The following is a 25,675-nucleotide window of genomic DNA, read 5'->3' on the forward strand; positions in this document are numbered from 1 at the left end:
CGTAAAAAAAAAAACGTTTACAACAACGACCAGAATACTGTATTGACTACAGAGGCAACAAGATGTGTGTGGATTGGGCGCCAAGACATCGAAGCTTGAATGAACAACGGGAATCATCTCTATGTTTGTGTCCTAAATTGCAGCGTATTCCCTATGTAGTGCACTACTTTTGACCAGAGACCTATATAGGGAATAGGGGGCCATTTGGGACACACACAATATTATGCGGTAGGGAATTAGTCTACTTGTTTGGTAATTTGCTGAGGTATTGCTGCAGCTGCTGGACAGCAATAATAACCAGAGAATGATGACCGTCTTCCACTGTGTCAGAATGAGATGGAGCAGGAGGCGATGCTGTCAGAGGGAGGGCAGTGAAACAGACGGAGCACTGAGCAGGAGGCGATGCTGTCAGAGGGAGGGCAGTGAAACAGATGGGTCTGTCCTGAAGCCATGGGTCTGGGATGGGGGTCACCTGGGGGTTACCTGTGAGCCCACACGCCTGTCCTGTAGCAGGGGCGACGTTTGTTGGCATGGGGATGGTAAAAAGGGCCAAAGCGTTAAAGATGGACCTTCGGAGGAAGCGACGGCGTCTGCAATGGTGAGCGCTGCAGTGTACGTGATGCGCTCTAGGAAGTCCATAAGCCATGCATACAGTACGCACAGTCTGAACAACAGCATGCATAAAGTAACACCAACAGAATGGGGCAGCTAGCTAGTGTTAGCATGGCTAATACTGTAACATCAACAGAATGGGGCAGCTAGCTAACGTTAGCATGGCTGATATTGTAAACCCACTGATGGGACAGCTAGCTACTGTTAGCATGGCTGATACTGTAACACCAACAGAATTGGGCAGATAGCTAGTGTTAGCATGGCTGATACTGTAACACCAACAGAATTGGGCAGATAGCTAGTGTTAGCATGGCTGATACTGTGACACAAACAGAATGGGACAGCTAGCTAGCATTAGCATGGCTGGCTGATAGCTAGCTGTTTAGCTAAAAGGTACAAGATGTATGCATGTTTGAAGCAGGCTGCAGGAGAACCCAGAGGCAGCCACAGCACCAGGCCAGGTGGGGCGAGGCGGGCGGAGCGGTGAGAGATGGAGCGTAGTACGGTAACGTTACTGGCGGGCGATGTCAAATCTGGCTTACCCTAAACGTCCCCCTCACACTTAGCCCACACCACACTGACTCCCCTGGCCTCACACGGCTGGTACACAACATAGTAGCAGGTAGAGCAGAGCAGGGGAACAAGAGAATCATGAATAGAACACAGGGACACAGAGAGAATGACTGGTATTGATACTGACATGTAGAACAGAGAACCTCATAGAATATTAGAATTAGATTTCTATGGAACACCTCAGATCATAATTATGACATCAGACAAGAAGTAGGCCTATCTGAGTGACCACTTCTTCAATAAGCCTGGTTGCCAGTATGTTTCTGCTCTCTTGCCAACTCCTTGTGGAATTGCTTGCCAATGTGCAATGGGGTTGGAAAGAGCACAAACAGGTCTGGGACCAGCCTAGAATGAGCCATGTTTGTCCTGAGAGAGTAAGCATAGAATTAGAATGACTAGAATAGACATTCCCCTTTCAAGTCAACATTCCATGATGAGTGGAACAATGTTGGCTATATTCATGGATTGCACGTTGCGTCACAACATCATTATGAAGATTCTCTTGAGCCCTGGTGCCCGTCTGAAGGTCAATGCATTGTCAATGGGCACTGATGAAGATCTAGCCTAAAGTGCATTATACTGGGCTTGGAAACCCAATGATATTTCAAGAGGAGACAAGCTATTAGTAAGAAAACCTTTTCTTATCACTGTGATGAAGCCAGATTGACCTTAGATGCAATATAACTTTACCTAGCTGGCTGAGATTGAGGGACAGTCCTGGGTTTATGCTAACTAACGTTAGCATTGCTAGACATTTCGGACTAACTTTGATCGCTAATCTCTCTAAAGTGAATTTGACGACATCCTAATGATGGCAAACTTGTTTCCTACTAATTATTTGCTGACAACAACGTCGTATTTCCAGGCCACTATAGTGTAATCTATAGTGTAATTTAGACCAACCAGTCATTAGCCTCCGTTCAGAATGACTGGGCGTCACTCCACTTTCAGGCACCACAATGGCTGAGGCGTTCATAACAACACACGATGCGACCAAATGACGGTGAAAACACTGTCAAATTGCCGTGGTATGCGGGGGGTTTGTTCTGTTCTAGTCATTCTATTTCTATGCGTGTGGGACCTGGGACCTACCTAGCTCTGGCGTACTGTATGAGGGATAAACAGAGAGGAAGCACATGATGAATCTAATGGAAACTTCCATACAAGCAGGACATCGCTATGCTTCCCTGATGTTTCCTCACAATACTTAGAAACATCAGCACATAACACAAGCAATGGATACATAGTGTAGTTTTCTCTCTACAATGTGCAACAAAATCTTAATATTTACAACATATTGTTCTTCTTGGATGACTGCATCTGTCTGTCTAAATAAAGGCCACCGTTATTCAGTAATACATTATTTTATAGAACGGGTGAGTCAGTAGCGATAGGATGCTGATTTCCCTAGTCCTACTAGCTACACCTGTCCACCGTCTCCATTGGACAGCGCCACAGCCAGTCTGAGAGCCGGACGCGGCTGCATCGTCCCTGACCCCACCTGTGGTGGTTGGGGCGGTGGTAGTGGTGGTGTCGTTGCCGTGGTTACGTGATCATCATGTTGTTTACCTGTGGACATGCTCTCCCCGGGTGACAGTCCGTCCAGGATGCCCTGCTCCAGGGGCCCAGGGCCAACAGGGGTGGCCCCCGGCTGAGGGACGGTGGGCGGCTGAGGAGGGGGCAGGCTGGGCCTCTGCCGGGGCTTAGGGGTGGGCCGAGACTTGCCCAGCGTGCCGGTCAGAGAAGGGGGGGAGGACAGGGACCCCAGGGACCCTAGGGAGCCACAGAGAGGGTTCTGACCGGGGGAGGAGGCCCCTAGTCCTCCAGGGGCCTGTGGGGGACCGGCCAGTCCATAGGGGGAGGGGGTGCTCGGAGGAGTGGGGGACAGGCTGACCGGCGACGGCTGACCTGTGGACTGGTCCGAAATCCCACCAGAACCACCCGACTGGCCGTACCCAGCTGGAACCTTTGGAGGGATAGGGGCCAGCTTCTTAGAGCCTGGAGACAGAAAAGGAGAGAGTTAACATGAACATGAATATCTAACGTAAATTAACACATCTAAAACTAAGCCTACCTTTATACCAGGGGTTGGAACCGGTTCAGGGAACAGAACCGAAAACCGGAAAATAAAGTAATTATATGAGGAACAGAACCCGAACCAAAAACAAAAGGGATCTATACTTTTCCGGAACAGAACCATTATTTTAAAAACATGGCAACCGGTTAATAAAGTTATTTTACGTTCCGGGCATTTTTTTCCAGTCCCACAAAAATCGCAACAAAGCGCCTATGCAAAGCCCTCACTCTGTCACTCAGAAACGTATTCCAGCGTCTGCCTGCCAGCTGGAAATCTTTTCCAGTGAGTGTGGGTGTCTGTAGGTTACCTGCCCCTCTGAAGCAGGTACTGTAGCCTACTGACAATGTTACAAGCATGATTCAGAAATTAGGGAGAGATGTTTAATTGGAGAAGAATGGATTGACTTTTCAATGTTGGTTAAGGATACTATTGTTATCGTGTTTCACATTGGATTTATTAACCATAAAAAGGTAAGACGTGTTCTAATTCTAGTGCTGCTCTGCACACACAAGCTTGTTAGCTAGCTTGCTACGTTCCTCCATAGAAGCCTCTCCTCTGTAGGCAATATTCTTTGAGCCTAATTCAGATAATGCATGTCATAACAAGATGGCCAGCGCTTCAAAGCAAGCTTCCTCCATCATCTCTCACTCTGTCCTCACCCTCAACATTTCAGTTGCATCTTGTGCCCTACGCTGTGACTGGCACAGTGTGTGTCTGTCTTTCATTATGATTAAACTATGCTGTTACGGCAAAATACAATTTGCTCTTGACGATTTTCCATATTCAGAATAAATTGCTTAGTGCTATCCGCACTGATTGGTGAAGTAATTTAATGTCAATCTAAATGTATAAAGGAACAGAAAGGAACGATATAAACTGGTCCTTTTGTCTGGTTCCAACCAGTTCAGAACTTTATTTTGCTGGTCAGAACAATGGAACGGAACCAAAATAAATAAATGTTTCTGTTCAGAACAAAAATCGATTGGAAAATAATTTTGGTTCCAACCCTAGTTTTATACAGTAAGACAAATTAATATAAACATTTTGATAAACAACAAATTAGATAAGACATGTATAATACATGAAGTGTCTGTTTTCTGGATCATGTTGAATGGAGAATCAACATGGAACGTATTTAGGACTTAATCCAGCAACAGGCTCACTATGAATCCTTCTAGAACCCGCTCAGAGTCATACGTTTGCTGTATAGGTAAAACAACAAGAATCCAAAGATATGGATCCGACTGACGTTGAACCGCTGACCTTGGCGCATGGTGTGTGGGCTGTGTTCTGTGGAGTGGGGAGACTGGCTGCAGCTCTGCTGGCCAACGCCAGGGGGCACCGTCGGACCTGCCACCTGCACCCCCTTGTGACCAATCACTGGAGAGCTCTCCTTACTCCTCAGTGTACTGGTGAAGGAGAGAGGATGTTAGGCTGCTGTCACTGTTCACTTCTAGATGTCACTCTACATCGCAACATCATCGCTACACAAAATGTCCTTCATTTATTTGACCTTTATTTTAACAGGGACCACTGAGAATAAGGTCTCTTTTACAAGGGAGCCCTTCTTAATTGTCATCATCATCATCATCATAATCATCATCATCATCATCATCATCATCATCATCATCATCATCATCATCATCATCATCATCATCATATAACCTTAATCAATGTCAGTTGTTTCCAACCTACTACATAGTATCTGGGTCTGTTGTGATGCTGTAGTTACTACATAGTATCTGGGTCTGTTGTGTTGCTGTAGTTACTACATAGTATCTGGGTCTGTTGTGTTGCTGTAACCTACTACATAGTATCTGGGTCTGTTGTGTTGCTGTAGTTACTGACTGGTAATAATAATAACTAGCTCCCATCATATCAGGCCTTTAACACCTATATAGGTATATCACTAGACAGTGTGTACTTCAGAGGGTATAGGGGTCACTAGACAGTGTGTACTTCAGAGGGTATAGGGGTCACTAGACAGTGTGTACTTCAGAGGGTATAGGGGTCACTAGACAGTGTGTACTTCAGAGGGTATAGGGGTCACTAGACAGTGTGTACTTCAGAGGGTATAGGGGTCACTAGACAGTGTGTACTTCAGAGGGTATAGGGGTCACTAGACAGTGTGTACTTCAGAGGGTATAGGGGTCACTAGACAGTGTGTACTTCAGAGGGTATAGGGGTCACTAGACAGTGTGTACTTCAGAGAGTATAGGGGATACTAGAGTCTACCAGTGTGAACAGTATAGGGGATACTAGAGTCTACCAGTGTGAACAGTATAGGGGACACTAGAGTCTACCAGTGTGAACAGTAAAGGGGACACTAGAGTCTACCAGTGTGAACAGTATAGGGGATACTAGAGTCTACCAGTGTGAACAGTATAGGGGACACTAGAGTCTACCAGTGTGAACAGTATAGGGGATACTAGAGTCTACCAGTGTGAACAGTATAGGGGACACTAGAGTCTACCAGTGTGAACAGTATAGGGGATACTAGAGTCTACCAGTGTGAACAGTATAGGGGACACTAGAGTCTACCAGTGTGAACAGTATAGGGGACACTAGAGTCTACCAGTGTGAACAGTATAGGGGACACTAGAGTCTACCAGTGTGAACAGTATAGGGGATACTAGAGTCTACCAGTGTGAACAGTATATGGGACACTAGAGTCTACCAGTGTGAACAGTATAGGGGACACTAGAGTCTACCAGTGTGAACAGTATAGGGGATACTAGAGTCTACCAGTGTGAACAGTATAGGGGATACTAGAGTCTACCAGTGTGAACAGTATAGGGGACACTAGAGTTTACCAGTCTGAACAGTATAGGGGATACTAGAGTCTACCAGTGTGAACAGTATAGGGGACACTAGAGTCTACCAGTGTGAACAGTATAGGGGACACTAGAGTCTACCAGTGTGAACAGTATAGGGGATACTAGAGTCTACCAGTGTGAACAGTATAGGGGACACTAGAGTCTACCAGTGTGAACAGTATAGGGGATACTAGAGTCTACCAGTGTGAACAGTATAGGGGATACTAGAGTCTACCAGTGTGAACAGTATAGGGGACACTAGAGTCTACCAGTGTGAACAGTATAGGGGACACTAGAGTCTACCAGTGTGAACAGTATAGGGGATACTAGAGTCTACCAGTGTGAACAGTATAGGGGACACTAGAGTCTACCAGTGTGAACAGTATAGGGGATACTAGAGTCTACCAGTGTGAACAGTATAGGGGATACTAGAGTCTACCAGTGTGAACAGTATAGGGGACACTAGAGTCTACCAGTGTGAACAGTATAGGGGACACTTGTCTACCAGTGTGAACAGTATAGGGGAAACTAGAGTCTACCAGTGTGGACAGTATAGGGGACACTAGAGTCTACCAGTGTGAACAGTATAGGGGACACTAGTCTACCAGTGTGAACAGTATAGGGGACACTAGTCTACCAGTGTGAACAGTATAGGGGACACTAGTCTACCAGTGTGAACAGTATAGGGGACACTAGAGTCTACCAGTGTGAACAGTATAGGGGACACTAGAGTCTACCAGTGTGAACAGTATAGGGGACACTAGTCTACCAGTGTGAACAGTATAGGGGACACTAGAGTCTACCAGTGTGAACAGTATAGGGGACACTAGAGTCTACCAGTGTGAACAGTATAGGGGACACTAGAGTCTACCAGTGTGAACAGTATAGGGGATACTAGAGTCTACCAGTGTGAACAGTATAGGGGACACTAGAGTCTACCAGTGTGAACAGTATAGGGGATACTAGAGTCTACCAGTGTGAACAGTATAGGGGACACTAGAGTCTACCAGTGTGAACAGTATAGGGGACACTAGAGTCTACCAGTGTGAACAGTATAGGGGACACTAGAGTCTACCAGTGTGAACAGTATAGGGGATACTAGAGTCTACCAGTGTGAACAGTATAGGGGACACTAGAGTCTACCAGTGTGAACAGTATAGGGGACACTAGAGTCTACCAGTGTGAACAGTATAGGGGACACTAGAGTCTACCAGTGTGAACAGTATAGGGGACACTAGAGTCTACCAGTGTGAACAGTATAGGGGATACTAGAGTCTACCAGTGTGAACAGTATAGGGGATACTAGAGTCTACCAGTGTGAACAGTATAGGGGACACTAGAGTCTACCAGTGTGAACAGTATAGGAGACACTAGAGTCTACCAGTGTGAACAGTATAGTGGACACTAGAGTCTACCAGTGTGAACAGTATAGGAGACACTAGAGTCTACCAGTGTGAACAGTATAGGAGACACTAGAGTCTACCAGTGTGAACAGTATAGGGGATACTAGAGTCTACCAGTGTGAACAGTATAGGGGACACTAGAGTCTACCAGTGTGAACAGTATAGGAGACACTAGAGTCTACCAGTGTGAACAGTATAGGGGATACTAGAGTCTACCAGTGTGAACAGTATAGGAGACACTAGAGTCTACCAGTGTGAACAGTATAGGGGACACTAGAGTCTACCAGTGTGAACAGTATAGGGGATACTAGAGTCTACCAGTGTGAACAGTATAGGGGATACTAGAGTCTACCAGTGTGAACAGTATAGGGGATACTAGAGTCTACCAGTGTGAACAGTATAGGGGACACTAGAGTCTACCAGTGTGAACAGTATAGGGGAAACTAGAGTCTACCAGTGTGAACAGTATAGGGGACACTAGAGTCTACCAGTGTGAACAGTATAGGGGACACTAGAGTCTACCAGTGTGAACAGTATAGGGGACACTAGAGTCTACCAGTGTGAACAGTATAGGGGATACTAGAGTCTACCAGTGTGAACAGTATAGGGGACACTAGAGTCTACCAGTCTGAACAGTATAGGGGATACTAGAGTCTACCAGTCTGAACAGTATAGGGGACACTAGAGTCTACCAGTGTGAACAGTATAGGGGACACTAGAGTCTACCAGTCTGAACAGTATAGGGGATACTAGAGTCTACCAGTGTGAACAGTATAGGGGATACTAGAGTCTACCAGTCTGAACAGTGTAGGGGTTTGTGTGAATGAGGAATCACGGAGAGTGGAAAGGAACATCACCAAGCAGGATGCTTCTGAAATGTTGACGTAGTGTGCGTCCCAAGTGGCACCCTATTCACTACATAGTGCACTACTTTTGACCAGATCTCTATGGCCCCTGGTCCAAAGTAGTGCACTGTGTATGGAATAGGGTGCCATTTGAGACTGTGACATGGACAGAATTGGTATAATGACTCCTGCTGCCCTACTACGTCTAGTGGTATTGACTCTACTGGGACACTAGAGACAGGACACTGGACACAGGACACTGGACACGGCTAAATAGTCAATTAATGGTTACCCAAACTATCTGCAATGACTCTATCTTGCACTGACCTGACACACACTCACTAGAATATATACACACTCACTAGACTATATACACACTCACTAGACTATGTACACACTCACTAGACTATATATACACTCACTAGACTATATACACACTCACTAGACTATATACACACTCACTAGACTATATATATACACACTCACTAGACTATATATACACTCACTAGACTATATACACACTCACTAGACTATATACACACTCACTAGACTATATATACACTCACTAGACTATATATACACTCGCTAGACTATATACACACTCACTAGACTATATACACACTCTTCATTGGATGGTGACTGTGGATTGATGAGCCTGAACTTCCAACTCCCAGGTCATTGGGTGGTGACTGTGGATTGATGAGCCTGAACTTCCCACTCCCAGGTCATTGGATGGTGACTGTGGATTGATGAGCCTGAACTTCCAACTCCCAGGTCATTGGGTGGTGACTGTGGATTGATGAGCCTGAACTTCCAACTCCCAGGTCATTGGGTGGTGACTGTGGATTGATGAGCCTGAACTTCCCACTCCCAGGTCATTGGATGGTGACTGTGGATTGATGAGCCTGAACTTCCCACTCCCAGGTCATTGGATGGTGACTGTGGATTGATGAGCCTGAACTTCCCACTCCCAGGTCATTGGATGGTGACTGTGGATTGATGAGCCTGAACTTCCCACTCCCAGGTCATTGGATGGTGACTGTGGATTGATGAGCCTGAACGTCCCACTCCCAGGTCATTGGATGGTGACTGTGGATTACTGAGCCTGAACTTCCCACTCCCAGGTCATTAGATGGTGACTGTGGATTGATGAGCCTGAACTTCCCACTCCCAGGTCATTGGATGGTGACTGTGGATTGATGAGCCTGAACTTCCCACTCCAGGTCATTGGATGGTTTCCTGATCTTCTCATTGATTTCCTGGTCTTCTGATTGATTTCCTGGTCTCCTGAATGATTTCCTTGTCTTCTGATTGATTCCCTGAACTACTGATTGATTTCCTGGTCTACTGATTGATTTCCTGGTCTACTGATTGATGTCCTGGTCTACTGATTGATTTCCTGGTCTAAGGTTTGATGTCCTGGTCCTCTAAATGACATCCTGATCTTCTCATTGATTTCCTGATCTCCTGATTGATTTCCTGATCTTCTGATTGACTTTATGATCTTCTGATTGACTTCCTGGTCTTGTGATTGACTTCCTGGTCTTCTGATTGACTTGATATAGTAAACAATGATGCGTTTGGAATATCCAAAAGTTGTGCATCAGTTGACCAGAAAAACCTTCACTACGATTTAAACTACATTAGTAATACATTAATATGCTTGTAGATAATCATATACAGTGTTATTCATGCATTTATTAATTTTCTGTTCTGTGCAAAAGGCAGTAACATCCTCAGTTGCTAGGCAACTCCCTGGAGAGGCATCCCCTGGCAAGGTGAATGTTTCAGATCAGCAAAAACACCAAAATATGAGCCAGCAAGATAAAGGACATGGACAGGACATGTGGCCACCTGGAAAAAGAGCTGGTAAGCTCACTCTCTCTCTCTATCTCTGACCTCTCTCTCTGCTCTCTCTCTGCTCTCTCTCTCTGCTCTCTCTCTGCTCTCTCTCTGCTCTCTCTCTCTGCTCTCTCTCTGTGGTGTAGTGGGTGGTGTCTCCATACCCTCCTGCATCTGTTTGCCTGTCTGTATGTCTGTCTCAGTGTCAGGGCAGGCAGCAGGTAGGCAGGACTGGCGAGGGGGGCAGGCATGCAGGCATTGTATTTACCTAGTCAGCCTGGGGAGTCCTCTCTCTCTGGCACAGGGACATGTAGCCCACAGCGGGGGGGCGGAGGACAGCAGGCTAGGGGGGTTGCCCATGCTCATGCCCAGGGACAGGTCATGACGGGCCAGTACCAGGGGGGTTTTCATGTAGAGGGGCGAGGCCTTACACATATCGGGGGGCAGGGGAGCATGAGGCGGCAGTGACATGTCACCTGGCAGCGGGTGGCCGTGCGGGAGGCCATGTTTGGAGGGGAAATGCAGGCAGCTGGGTTTGGGGTTGGAGTTGATGTCAAGCGAGGAAGAGGAGGAGGAAGAGGAGGAGGTGGGAGGCGGGAGAGGGGGGGTGAAGCCAGACCATCGCAGCGGGAGAGGAGGGGAGCCGGGGGGCTGTGACTCTGGCCCTGGGGCCACGGGGCGAGGACAGGGTAGGACCTTGGGGTGGGGGTAGAAGTGGTGGGGGGCGGGGTGGGGTAGGGTGGAGGTGGGGTAGGGAGGGGGCGGCCGCACCTCCCCTGGCCCGGGGGGAGGGTAGACATGAGAGGAGTCCGGCCGATTGGGCGACACGTCGTCTGAGCTGTAAGTATATAAAGAACAGAACAAAGAAGAAAGAGCTGTAGCTGAACAGAGGGATACGGGGCGGTGGTGGTGGTAGTGGTGGAGGTAGTGGTAGCAGTGGTGGTGGTGGCGGTGGTTGCGGTGGTGGTGGTGGTAGCAGTGGTGGTGGTGGAGGTGGAGGTGGTAGTGGTAGCAGTGGTGGTGGTGGCGGTGGTTGCGGTGGTGGTGGTGGAGGTGGTAGTGGTAGCAGTGGTGGTGGTGGCGGTGGTTGCGGTGGTGGAGGTGGTACTGGTGGCAGTAGTAGTGGTGGTACTGGTGGCAGTAGTAGTGGTGGTAGTAGCGGTGGTAGTGGTGGCGGTAGTAGTGGTGGTAGTGGTGGCGGTAGTAGTGGTGGTAGTGGTGGCGGTAGTAGCGGTGGTAGTGGTGGCGGTGGTAGTGGTGGCGGTAGTAGTGGTGGTAGTAGTGGTGGCAGTAGTAGTGGTGGTACTGGTGGCAGTAGTAGTGGTGGTAGTAGTGGTGGTAGTGGTGGCAGTAGTAGTGGCGGTAGTGGTGGTGGTAGTAGCGGTGGTAGTGGTGGCGGTAGTAGTGGCGGTAGTAGTGGTGGTAGTAGTGGTGGTAGTGGTGGTGGTAGTAGCGGTGGTAGTGGTGGCGGTAGTAGTGGTGGTAGTGATGGCGGTAGTAGTGGTGGTAGTGGTGGTAGTGGTGGCGGTAGTAGTGGTGGTAGTAGCGGTGGTAGTAGTGGTGGTAGTGGTGGCGGTAGTAGCGGTAGCGGTGGTAGTGGTGGCGGTAGTAGCGGTGGCGGTGGTAGTGGTAGTAGTGGTGGTGGTAGTGGTTGCGGTAGTAGCGGTGGTAGTGGTGGCGGTAGTAGAGGTGGTAGTGGTGGCGGTAGTAGCGGTGGCGGTGGTAGTGGTGGTAGTGGTGGCGGTAGTAGCGGTGGCGGTGGTAGTGGTGGTAGTGGTGGCGGTAGTAGCGGTGGCGGTGGTAGTGGTGGTAGTGGTGGCGGTGCGAGATGGTTATCTTGTTGTGATTACTGAGGTGTTAGTTAGGTTGGTAGTTAGTGTCTAATCCAGATTAAAACTAAAAATCTGCGTTTGTTTTCTGCTGCGGAGAAGGCAAGCGGACGGTGGGGAGGGAACCAAGCTCAGCACACAGACTGCAGTCAGCTTGGTGAAGAGAAACAACAAGCAGAAAGAACAGCAAAGCAAAAGGGATTCCCAAAGGAAAGGAACGGGGGCTGCTGTGGAGCCTGTAAAACTCTGTGATCAACTGGTGTCTTCACACTGCAAGAGGCTGGTCATGGTGAAACAGTCTGTAACCAACTAGAAGGGAGGATAACCCACATGTCTTTGACCTCTACAGAATGTAGTAGCCTGAGATTGGCCTTTATGTTTGACCGCGGCACATATTCAGAAAGCTGTCTCAGAGTAGGAGTGCTGATCTAGGATCAGGTCACCATGTCCAGGTAATAATATTAATTATGAGCTAAAAGGCTAAACTGATCTTAGACCATCACTCCTACTCTGAGATGCTTAATGACTCTAATATGGGCCCACTCGGGCAAAAAGTCAACATATAATGTTATAGCGTTCCCTCAGCCAGCCCAGGGCAGTGTGAGACAGACACAAAACCCCTTTCATCTCATTGGCTGAAAGAGCAACAGAGCAGGAGGGAGAATAAGCCAATCACAAGCCATAAACCAAGCATATCTTATAAACAACCTTTCTGCAACATGTCACATGGACGCAGCCATTATGAATGCAAACAAGAACAAGATGGATGTATCAATCCCAGACTGCCACTTTAATGTGATATTAACTGGGGTGGATTGTATTAATGACTGCTGCGGTTTAAGATGAGAGGAGAAATCAAAACGTCACTCAGTGTGTGTCAGCAGAAAACAAAGTAGCCATGGCAACAGAGGTCACCTCAAGCCACACCACGTCACAGGGATCAGGTTGAATAATTACATGCTGTCAGAGACTTGTGGAGTGAAATGATATGTGACATTTAAACAAAGAAAACGTAGACGTATGTACTTCAAATAAAGTGTTGATGAAAACGTGAGGTGGGATATAAACCATAGTGCACCTCTCAAACCTGAAGGATCGTTAGCTAGCCCCTCTTCATTAGCTCCCACAGTGACATAAACCTGAAGGAACGTTAGCTAGCCCCTCTTCATTCGCTCCCACAGTGACATAAACCTGAAGGAACGTTAGCTAGCCCCTCTTCATTCGCTCCCACAGTGACATAAACCTGAAGGAACGTTAGCTAGCCCCTCTTCATTCGCTCCCACAGTGACATAAACCTGAAGGAACGTTAGCTAGTCCCTCTTCATTCGCTCCCACAGTGACATAAACCTGAAGGAACGTTAGCTAGCCCCTCTTCATTAGCTCCCACAGTGACATAAACCTGAAGGATCGTTAGCTAGCCCCTCTTCATTAGCTCCCACAGTGACATAAACCTGAAGGAACGTTAGCTAGCCCCTCTTCATTCGCTCCCACAGTGACATAAACCTGAAGGAACGTTAGCTAGCCCCTCTTCATTCGCTCCCACAGTGACATAAACCTGAAGGAACGTTAGCTAGCCCCTCTTCATTCGCTCCCACAGTGACATAAACCTGAAGGAACGTTAGCTAGTCCCTCTTCATTCGCTCCCACAGTGACATAAACCTGAAGGAACGTTAGCTAGCCCCTCTTCATTAGCTCCCACAGTGACATAAACCTGAAGGAACGTTAGCTAGCCCCTCTTCATTAGCTCCCACAGGGACATAAACCTGAAGGAACGTTAGCTAGTCCCTCTTCATTAGCTCCCACAGTGACATAAACCTGAAGGAACGTTAGCTAGCCCCTCTTCATTCGCTCCCACATTGACATAAACCTGAAGGAACGTTAGCTAGCCCCTCTTCATTAGCTCCCACAGTGACATAAACCTGAAGGAACGTTAGCTAGCCCCTCTTCATTAGCTCCCACAGTGACATAAACCTGAAGGAACGTTAGCTAGCCCCTCTTTATTAGCTCCCACAGTGACATAAACCTGAAGGAACGTTAGCTAGCCCCTCTTCATTCGCTCCCACAGTGACATAAACCTGAAGGAACGTTAGCTAGCCCCTCTTCATTCGCTCCCACAGTGACATAAACCTGACAGACTGAACAACAACGGTGAAGTGGAGGGAAAGATGATGAGGAGAAACAGGCAAACAGGAAAGAACCCCAAATCATGTCAGAGAGGAGACGAGATGAACAAGTCTGTGAGACGTATAACAACACAACAACAACAACGGCTCAAACACTTCAAGACAAGTCATGGAGAGCTGGTGAAGATGATGATGATGATGGTGGTGAAGACGGGAGGAAGGTGGAAAGGAGGAATCCTCCATGGTGGTGGTGGTGGGGACTTACCCAATCCGGTCCCTTTCCCCAGGTTGAGGTGGGGGTGAGGGGGACTGGGCCAGCTCTCCAGGCTGCTCCAGGATGAGGGAGTGGTCAGCAGGGGAACCAGGACCCTGGACACTGGGAGGGGTGGACGAGGCCTTACGGGCCAGGGTGGACGAACCCTTACGGGACACCCAGGACGTGTCCATCACCCGTACACCCATACTAAGAGGGACAGAGATGCATAAAACAAGAGACGGTCAGACGAGACGATTAAAAAAAAAAAACTGTAGAGAAATAGAGAGTTGAGAGGAGGAGGTCAGGACTAAAGGAGGAGGAGGTAAGGACTAGAGGAGGAGGTCAGGACTAGAGGAGGAGGAGGTCAGGACTAGAAGAGGATGTCAGGACTAGAGGAGGATGTCAGGACTAGAGGAGGATGTCAGGACTAGAGGAGGAGGTCAGAACTAGAGGAGGAGGAGGTCAGGACTAGAGGAGGAGGAGGTCAGGGGACTAAAGGAGGTGATGACTAGAGGAGGTCAGGACTAGAGGAGGCCAGGAGACTAGAGGAGGAGGAGGTCAGGACTAGAGGAGGAGGAGGTCAGGACTAGAGGAGGAGGAGGTCAGGACTAGAGGAGGAGGAGGTCAGGACTAGAGGAGGAGGAGGTCAGGACTAGAGGAGGAGGAGGCCAGGGGACTGGAGGAGGAGGAGGTCAGGACTAGAGGAGGAGGAGAGGAGGTGATGACTAGAGGAGGTCAGGACTAGAGGAGGAACCATACAGTACCTTTGTATTTTCCTTATGCTGCTTTGACGGGGCAAAGAAACGAGAGGCACGTAAGAGACACATTCTGTTCATTTTCTATTCATACACAGAGGCTAGTTTAGAGGGCTATGGAGCTACATAGTGGGTTAGGGGGCTACATAGATGGCTAGGGAGCTACATAGAGGGCTAGGCCAGTGACTAGAGATTGGAATGTACTGAGTGTAGAAGGGGCTAGTGTAGAAGTCTAGGTGCCTACAAAGGGGACCAATAGAAGGGGCTAGTGTGGAAGGCTAGTGAGCTACAGTGGGGACCAGTAGAAGGGGCTATTGTGGAAGGCTGGAGGCTTACAGAAAGGACCTGTAGAAGGGTCTCGTGTAGAAGTCTAGGGGGCTACAGAGGGGACCTCTATAAGGGTCTAGTGTGGAAGGCTAGGGGGTTACAGACTGGATCATTGTAAGTGGCTAGTGTGGAAGGCTAGTGGGCTACAGTGTAGTCTGTATTCGGGGGATGAGATTCACAGTGACAGGGTATAGAGGGTTTCAGAGGTATTGGGACATGCCAGACCAAATGACTAGCCTGCACTGTCCTTCCAAGAGAAAATGAGTGCCTCGTTAGTTAATACAGTAATTAAGCCAAGCTGAGTTCTCTGGAGTGGACTCACACACAAAGACATCGTCACAACTCTCCTCGGTCCGGCACAGAAACAATAGCCTGCCTTTGATAACCGCTGAAGTTACAAAACTGCTCATTATACTGAGTGGATAAAAACGATATTTTCTACCAGTGTCTCACATGGAGAACTGTTTGGGGTTGAAGTGTGTGGGGAGAAAATGATATCAATTGGAAAGTAAATCTGTCTGTCTCCTCTGTCTCTGTGACAGTCTCCCTGTGACAGTCTCTCTGGACAGTCTCTCTGGACAGTCTCCCTGTGACAGTCTATCTGGACAGTCTCTCTGTGACAGTCTCTCTGGACAGTCTCACTGTGACAGTCTCTCTGGACAGTCTCTGTGACAGTCTCTCTGGACAGATGGGTTGCCTCCCTCAATGTTCCAACGTTACGGGTTTACACGTCTGTAGAAGTTCAGCCGTCAGTAGGGACAGAGATGTGGAATTGTAAATGGGAAGCGGGTCGGCGGTGACGTCACTCCTGTATCCGCTTGTTGCCCTAGATAAACATGAGCACAACTCCCGCCCACATGTTAAGCTCTGCCTACCCAAACTTGTGATTCGTTGGGAGAGTCGTCTGTCTGTTTTCCCCTTTCTAAATGTCAGAGAGAATCTAATATTCTGCCCAGATCTTGTGCCGTTGCTCCAACGTTGCTCCAATGTCTGGTTCTCCGAGACTATTTCTGTGAGGGAGGATTTTGGCCTGTCTGCCAGTGATTTTCCACCTGATGAGTCAGGGAGGACAGGTGACGTTCCAGACTGAGAAGGATAGGCTAGGTGTGAGCGTGTGCGTGTGTGGTGTGAGCGTGTGCGTGTAGATCTGAGGAGAATGCGAAGAAGCAACTAGAAGCAACCTCTATCACTGCTGCCGTGTTGCCATAGAGACGGTGCCACTCACCGGGCCAGGACTATTTAAACAAGGTGTGTGTAGACTATTTAAACAAGTTGTGTGTAGACTATTTAAACAAGGTGTGTGTAGACTATTTAAACAAGGTGTGTGTAGACTATTTAAACAAGGTGTGTGTAGACTATTTAAACAAGGTGTGTGTAGACTATTTAAACACGGTGTGTGTAGACTATTTAAACAAGGTGTGTGTAGACTATTTAAACACGGTGTGTGTAGACTATTTAAACAAGGTGTGTGTAGACTATTTAAACAAGGTGTGTGTAGACTATTTAAACAAGGTGTGTGTAGACTATTTAAACAAGGTGTGTGTAGACTATTTAAACAAGGTGTGTTTGCATTCCTAAGGTATCCCTCCTCTCTAGATGAGGGCTGATAAAGCTGACAGCTAATTGGATGAGAGGATGATTGACAGGGCAGATATCTACCCTCTTTCTGTGTTCTACTGAGACCTCTGAATCAGAACACTGTAGATGAACAACCACTTAAAGGGCTATTCCATCACTTTGAAAACAGCGCATTTTCACAAAGTTTTGTAGAAAAAAAATATTACGTTGAAAAGTTCTACCCGATGACATCATCAAAAGTTTAAACATAAAAAAAAAAAAAAGTGCTCTTCAAACACTATGAGATTCTCAGTGACGTTTGGAGCAAGAAAATCCCCTCCATTGGGCTCGAAACTAAATGCCGGTTTATAAAATCACAGTTTTTTTACTTTAAACCTACCCTGTGATGTCACAAAGCCTTTTTAAAGAGCCTGTCTTCTCGTCTTTTTAACCACAGATCACAGACACGCTGTGTTTTCACATACTGTATGTAGACGCTGGAGAAGTGCCCCTTTAAAGGCTTTAAGAAGCCTTCAAAGAATGAATTTCGTTTTTTTCAAAGATGCTTCGTTAAACCTTTAAAGATCTAGTTCATTATGTAAATACTCTGTCTGAGTCATGTGTCTTTAACAAACTAGCAATCTGTTCCTCGAGGTTCTGGCTCAAGACTTTAAAAAACCAACAGAGAGAAGAGAAGGAGTGGGTGACATCACGTGGGTTTAGATGCTGCATGAGAAGAGAGAGAGAGAAAGGGGGAAGTGAGAGAGAGGAAGAGAGAGAGAGAGAGAGAGAGAGAGAGAGAGAGAGAGGGGGAGAGAGAGAAGTGAGAAACAGAAAGAGAGTGAAGAGAGAAACAGATAGAGAGTGAAGAGAGAGAGAGAAGAAAGAAACAGAGAGATACAGTGTGAAGAGAGAAACAGAGAGAGAGAGAGAGTGAGACAGTGAAGAGATGAACAGAAAGAGTGAAGAGAGAAACAGATAGAGAGAGAGAGAAAGGGGGAAGTGAGAGAGAGGAAGAGAGAGAGAGAGAGAGAAACAGATAGAGAGAGAGAGAGAGAACGAGGGAGGATGGATAGACCAGCTTGCAGTCAGCAGCAGCCTACCCATCCTTCTTGTAGAATTCTAGCATCATGTTGTCAGTGGCAACGCTGAGTGGGCGTCTGCCATGGTCGTGCGGCAGCTTGCGTTCTGATTGGTCCATGTCTGGCGAAGGCATGGAGCTGTAGTTTGAGTTGTGGTTGGTGTGGACGGGACTGCCGTAGCAGCCTGTCAGATTAAACTCAATATCTATAGGAGAGGAAGAGAGAGGAACCAATTAGTTCAGGATCCTAAAGACAGTGTGTGTGTGTGTGTGTGTGTGTGTGTGTGTGTGTGTGTGTGTGTGTGTGTGTGTGTGTGTGTGTGTGTGTGTGTGTGCGTGTGTGTATATGAGTGTGTGTGTGTTTAATGGTATGTGTGCCTGCGTGTGTGTGTGTTTGCAGGTATGTATGTGTGTGTGTGTGCGTGCATGTGAGAGTGCGTTCGTGCATGTGTGTGTGTCTCACCTCCAGGGAAGAACCAGTCAGCGTGTTGTATGATGGGTTCTATGATCCCCACAATCTGAAGAGACACTGTGGTCATCATCTCTGTCACGTTCCTGGAAACAACACTCAGTCAGACAGGAAACTAATCACTGAGACTCAGTCCGACAGGAAACTAATCACTGAGACTATGTGAGGTACAACACCACTCAGTCAGACAGGAAACTAATCACTGAGACTATGTGAGGTACAACAACACTCAGTCAGACAGGAAACTAATCACTGAGACTATGTGGGGTACAACACCACTCAGTCAGACAGGAAACTAATCACTGAAACTATGTGAGGTACAACACCACTCAGTCAGACAGGAAACTAATCACTGAGACTATGTGGGGTACAACACCACTCAGTCAGACAGGAAACTAATCACTGAAACTATGTGAGGTACAACACCACTCAGTCAGACAGGAAACTAATCACTAAGACTATGTGAGGTACAACACCACTCAGTCAGACAGGAAACTAATCACTGAGACTCAGTCCGACAGGAAACTAATCACTGAGACTATGTGAGGTACAACACCACTCAGTCAGACAGGAAACTAATCACTGAGACTATGTGAGGTACAACACCACTCAGTCAGACAGGAAACTAATCACTGAGACTATGTGAGGTACAACAACACTCAGTCAGACAGGAAACTAATCACTGAGACTATGTGGGGTACAACACCACTCAGTCAGACAGTAAACTAATCACTATGTGAGGTACAACACCACTCAGTCAGACAGGAAACGAATCACTGAGACTATGTGAGGTACAAGAACACTCAGTCAGACAGGAAACTAATCACTGAGACTATGTGAGGTACAACACCAGTCAGTCAGACAGGAAACAAATCACTGAGACTATGTGAGGTACAACACCACTCAGTCAGACAGGAAACTAATCACTGAGACTATATGAGGTACAACACCACTCAGTCAGACAGGAAACTAATCACTGAGACTATGGGAGGTACAACACCACTCAGTCAGACAGGAAACTAATCACTGAGACTATGTGAGGTACAACACCACTCAGTCAGACAGGAAACTAATCACTATGTGAGGTACAACACCACTCAGTCAGACAGGACACTAATCACTGAGACTATGGGAGGTACAAGAACACTCAGTCTGACTATGTGAGGTGCACTTGATTTAACTTGGGAGTTTGCACTTTTGGGACTATTCAATAGGTTACCAAGTAAAGTGAACTACAAGCTTCAAAAGTATTTCAAGGTTCCCTCCGCAGATAAGGCAGCGTATTTTGAAGAGAGAGAGAGGGAGAGGGAGAGCGAGAGGGAGAAGGGAGGACAGGACACGTACCCACTCTCGTTGGAGTGAGTCCAGAGCAGGTTGGGACCCAGAACTATGGCCATGTTACCAGGAGTCATCTTGTTGGAGTCCTGATCATCTCCTAGCTTGGCTAGGAACTTGATTAAGTATCTGATAGGAAGAGGAGAAGTACACACTTAATCAATCAGTTTATCAATCAATCACTCAATCAGTTAATCACCACATGCTTTACAGTAACCAGACCTGGAACCATAAAGACCAAGCAGCATCACAGTAACCATACCTGGAACCCTAAAGACCAAGCAGCATCACAGTAACCAGACCTGGAACCCTAAAGACCAAGCAGCATCACAGTAACCAGACCTGGAACCCTAAAGACCAAGCAGCATCACAGTAACTAGACCTGGAACCTAAAGACAAAGCAGCATCACAGTAACCAGACCTGGAACCCTAAATACCAAGCAGCATCACAGTAACCAGACCTGGAACCTAATAACCAAGCAGCATCACAGTAACTAGACCTGGAACCCTAAAGACCAAGCAGCATCACAGTAACCAGACCTGGAACCCTAAATACCAAGCAGCATCACAGTAACCAGACCTGGAACCCTAAATCCAAGCAGCATCACAGTAACCAGACATGGAACCCTAAAGACCAAGCAGCATCACAGTAACTAGACCTGGAACCCTAAATACCAAGCAGCATCACAGTAACCAGACATGGAACCCTAAAGACCAAGCAGCATCACAGTAACCAGACCTGGAACCCTAAAGACCAAGCAGCATCACAGTAACCAGACATGGAACCCTAAAGACCAAGCAGCATCACAGTAACCTGACCTGGAACCTAAAGACAAAGCAGCATCACAGTAAACAGACCTGGAACCCTAAAGACCAAGCAGCATCACAGTAACCATACCTGGAACCCTAAAGACCAAGCAGCATCACAGTAACCAGACCTGGAACCCTAAAGACCAAGCAGCATCACAGTAACCAGACCTGGAACCCTAAAGACCAAGCAGCATCACAGTAACTAGACCTGGAACCCTAAATACCAAGCAGCAGCACAGTAACCAGACCTGGAACCCTAAAGACCAAGCAGCATCACAGTAACCAGACCTGGAACCCTAAATACCAAGCAGCATCACAGTAACCAGACCTGGAACCCTAAAGACCAAGCAGCATCACAGTAACCAGACCTGGAACCCTAAAGACCAAGCAGCATCACAGTAACCTGACCTGGAACCTAAAGACAAAGCAGCATCACAGTAAACAGACCTGGAACCCTAAAGACCAAGCAGCATCACAGTAACCATACCTGGAACCCTAAAGACCAAGCAGCATCACAGTAACCAGACCTGGAACCCTAAAGACCAAGCAGCATCACAGTAACCAGACCTGGAACCCTAAAGACCAAGCAGCATCACAGTAACTAGACCTGGAACCCTAAATACCAAGCAGCAGCACAGTAACCAGACCTGGAACCCTAAAGACCAAGCAGCATCACAGTAACCAGACCTGGAACCCTAAATACCAAGCAGCATCACAGTAACTAGACCTGGAACCCTAAAGACCAAGCAGCATCACAGTAACCAGACCTGGAACCCTAAAGACCAAGCAGCATCACAGTAACCAGACCTGGAACCCTAAAGACCAAGCAGCATCACAGTAACCAGACCTGGAACTCTAAAGACCAAGCAGCATCACAGTAACCAGACATGGAACCCTAAAGACCAAGCAGCATCACAGTAACCATACCTGGAACCCTAAACACCAAGCAGCATCACAGTAACCAGACCTGGAACCCTAAAGACCAAGCAGCATCACAGTAACCTGACCTGGAACCTAAAGACAAAGCAGCATCACAGTAACCAGACCTGGAACCCTAAAGACCAAGCAGCATCACAGTAACCAGACCTGGAACCCTAAAGACCAAGCAGCATCACAGTAACTAGACCTGGAACCCTAAAGACCAAGCAGCAGCACAGTAACCAGACCTGGAACCCTAAAGACCAAGCAGCATCACAGTAACCAGACCTGGAACCCTAAATACCAAGCAGCATCACAGTAACTAGACCTGGAACCCTAAATACCAAGCAGCATCACAGTAACCAGACCTGGAACCCTAAAGACCAAGCAGCATCACAGTAACCAGACCTGGAACCTAATAACCAAGCAGCATCACAGTAACCAGACCTGGAAGCTAAAGACCAAGCAGCAGCACAGTAACCAGACCTGGAACCATAAATACCAAGCAGCATCACAGTAACCAGACCTGGAACCTAAAGACAAAGCAGCATCACAGTAACCAGACCTGGAAGCTAAAGACCAAGCAGCATCACAGTAACCAGACCTGGAACCCTAAAGACCAAGCAGCATCACAGTAACCAGACCTGGAACCTAATAACCAAGCAGCATCACAGTAACCAGACCTGGAACGCTAAAGACCAAGCAGCATCACAGTAACCAGACCTGGAACGCTAAAGACCAAGCAGCATCACAGTAACCAGACCTGGAACCCTAAAGACCAAGCAGCAGCAGTGACAAGGGAAAACTCCCCAGAAGGAAGACACCCTGATATGTTCAAATCAGCGTGACTTAACATTATGGCCTATTTGTTCAGCTTTCAAACGATACTGTGAAATCACACACACACACACACGCACGCACGCACGCACGCACGCACGCACGCACGCACGCACGCACGCACACACACACACACACACACACACACACACACACACACACACACACACACACACACACACACACACACACACTCCCTGATGTTCTCTGTTGGTTATCAATATTTTATTGAACATTGTCACAGAGACTCTAGCCCTGATAGAAGGTCCAAGTCACAGGGACTCTAGCCCTGATAGAAGGTCCAAGTCACAGAGACTCTAGCCTTGATAAGAGGTTCAAGTCACAGGGACTCTAGCCCTGATAGGAGGTCCAAGTCACAGGGACTCTAGCCCTGACAGGAGGTCCAAGTCACAGGGACTCTAGCCTTGATAAGAGGTTCAAGTCACAGGGACTCTAGCCCTGATAGGAGGTCCAATTCACAGAGACTTTAGCCCTGATAGGAGGTTCAAGTCACAGGGACTCTAGCCCTGATAGGTGGTCCAATTCACAGGGACTCCAGCCCTGATATGAGGTCCAAGTCACAGGCTGTGTCTACACAGGCAACTCCATTCTGATCTCCACTAATTGTTCTTTTGACCAATCACATCAGATCTTTTCACATCAGATCTTTTTCAGAGCTGATCTGATTGGTCTAAAGACCAATTAGTGATATAAGACTCAGAACTTTAACACCCAGATAAAACACAATCTAAACTAGAGACCACCGATTCATCTCATAAACAACATTAGGTTGAAGTTGTGTAACGCTCGTCGTTGGAATGAGAAGAGGAGGACCAATACGCAGCGTGGTAAGTGTCCATATTCAATTTAATAACTGAAAGAATACAAAAATAACAAAGTGAATGATACAAAACGAAAACGAAACAGTCCCGTATGGTGAAAACACAGACACAGGAAACAATCACCCACAAAACACAAAGGAAAACAGGCTACCTAAATATGGCTCCCAATCAGAGACAACTACTGACACCTGCCTCTGATTGAGAACCATACTAGGCCAAACACATAGAAACAGACAACCTAGACATACAACATAGAATGCCCACCCACATCACACCCTGACCAAACAAAATTGCAATTCCCCCACTAATGGTTAAGGTTCAGAGTGGGCGAGGGGAAGCTGATCCTAGATCTGAACCTAGAGGAAAATTCAGCCTGGCAACAACTCAAACATATAAAACAGATCCTCACTGGAGGGTCCATGCCTACTGGCAGTAGGTCTATGTAGACTGTAGAGACGGAGGGAGAGATGGGTACTGACCTGAAATTGTTGAAGTTGTCAGTTGGTAGTTTTTCACACGCCGCCAGCAGAGCTTGTAGTCTCTTGTCCATATCCTGAATACTGGATGGGGAAGAAAACAGTGAACAGGGCTCAGGGTGTGTGTAGTCCAGGAAGTGTTTTTCTCAGTGTAGTTTCCTACCAGGGAGACCAGCAGGCTACAATGTATGATCATTGAGAGGCTAATTGGTGTCAGCTAACCATCTGAGGGACCGGTAAGCAACAACCCAGGGACCAGTGCCGAACCACGGGCCGGAGGTTGACAAACACTGTGTTAACAATGTCTATTATTGTGATAATGGTCACTGTCGGTTCTGTCGTTATGGTACAGTTTGTTCCTTTCTTTGTGGAGCTCTCTCTATAGAAATAGGAAAGTCATCTCCAGCTCTTCAATATGACTAAAAGGGATCTGTTATCTGTAGTAGAGATGCTGTGGTTATGAAGGGATCTGTTATCTGTAGTAGAGATGCCGTGGTTATGAAGGGATCTGTTATCTGTAGTAGAGATGCTGAGGTTATGAAGGGATCTGTTATCTGTAGGGGAGATGCTGTGGTTATGAAGGGAATCTGTTATCTGTAGAGATGCTGTGGTTATGAAGGGATCTGTTCTCTGTAGTGGAGATGCTGTGGTTATGAAGGGATTTGTAGAGATGCTGTGGTTATGAAGGGATCTGTTATCTGCAGTAGAGATGCTGAGGTTATGAAGGGATCTGTTATCTGCAGAGATGCCGTGGTTATGAAGGGATCTGTTATCTGCAGTAGAGATGCTGTGGTTATGAAGGGATCTGTTATCTGCAGTAGAGATGCCGTGGTTATGAAGGGATCTGTTATCTGCAGTAGAGATGCTGAGGTTATGAAGGGATCTGTTATCTGTAGTAGAGATGCTGTGGTTATGAAGGGATCTGTTATCTGTAGTAGAGATGCTGTGGTTATGAAGGGATCTGTTATCTGTAGTAGAGATGCCGTGGTTATGAAGGGATCTGTTATCTGTAGTAGAGATGCTGAGGTTATGAAGGGATCTGTTATCTGTAGGGGAGATGCTGTGGTTATGAAGGGAATCTGTTATCTGTAGAGATGCCGTGGTTATGAAGGGATCTGTTATCTGCAGTAGAGATGCTGAGGTTATGAAGGGATCTGTTATCTGTAGTAGAGAAGCTGTGGTTATGAAGGGATCTGTTATCTGTAGTAGAGATGCTGTGGTTATGAAGGGATCTGTTATCTGTAGTAGAGATGCTGAGGTTATGAAGGGATCTGTTATCTGCAGTAGAGATGCTGTGGTTATGAAGGGATCTGTTATCTGTAGTAGAGATGCTGAGGTTATGAAGGGATCTGTTATCTGTAGTAGAGATGCTGTGGTTATGAAGGGATCTGTTATCTGTAGTAGAGATGCTGAGGTTATGAAGGGATCTGTTATCTGTAGTAGAGATGCTGTGGTTATGAAGGGATCTGTTATCTGTAGTAGAGATGCTGTGGTTATGAAGGGATCTGTTATCTGTAGTAGAGATGCTGTGGTTATGAAGGGATCTGTTATCTGTAGTAGAGATCCTGTGGTAATGAAGGGATCTGTAGTAGAGATACTGAGGTTATGAAGGGATCTGTTATCTGCAGTAGAGATGCTGAGGTTATGAAGGGATCTGTTATCTGCAGTAGAGATGCTGTGGTAATGAAGGGATCTGTTGTAGAGATACTGTGGTTATGAAGGGATCTGTAGTAGAGATGCTGTGGTTATGAAGGGATCTGTAGTAGAGATACTGAGGTTATGAAGGGATCTGTTATCTGTAGTGGAGATGCTGTGGTTATGAAGGGATCTGTTATCTGTAGTGGAGATGCTGAGGTTATGAAGGGATCTGTTATCTGCAGTAGAGATTCTGT

The 25,675-nt window shown here is 47.1% G+C and overlaps 1 protein-coding gene across 6 annotated transcripts in view; it reads right to left on the reverse strand.

Moving 5' to 3' along the window:
• LOC129831781 (rho GTPase-activating protein 44-like) overlaps positions 1-25,675 on the reverse strand; it is a 152,068-nt gene that overhangs the window by 8,925 nt on the left and 117,468 nt on the right. For 2 of the 6 annotated variants that reach the window (XM_055895223.1, XM_055895245.1), the window contains 9 exons: positions 23,787-23,867; positions 19,910-20,029; positions 18,560-18,651; positions 18,119-18,302; positions 15,141-15,161; positions 14,386-14,583; positions 10,437-11,006; positions 4,526-4,671; positions 2,755-3,183 (listed from right to left, as the gene is read on the reverse strand). In XM_055895223.1, the coding sequence (XP_055751198.1) occupies positions 2,755-3,183; positions 4,526-4,671; positions 10,437-11,006; positions 14,386-14,583; positions 15,141-15,161; positions 18,119-18,302; positions 18,560-18,651; positions 19,910-20,029; positions 23,787-23,867 (1,841 nt within the window). Of the gene's footprint in view, positions 1-1,154; positions 1,213-2,754; positions 3,184-4,525; positions 4,672-10,436; positions 11,007-14,385; positions 14,584-15,140; positions 15,162-18,118; positions 18,303-18,559; positions 18,652-19,909; positions 20,030-23,786; positions 23,868-25,675 lie in introns of all 6 variants that reach the window. The other 4 variants (XR_008755813.1, XM_055895233.1, XM_055895261.1 and 1 more) reach the window with 4 other exon arrangements.

Source organism: Salvelinus fontinalis, chromosome 2 (assembly GCF_029448725.1).
Source record: "Salvelinus fontinalis isolate EN_2023a chromosome 2, ASM2944872v1, whole genome shotgun sequence".
NCBI classification, from domain to species: Eukaryota; Metazoa; Chordata; class Actinopteri; order Salmoniformes; family Salmonidae; genus Salvelinus; species Salvelinus fontinalis.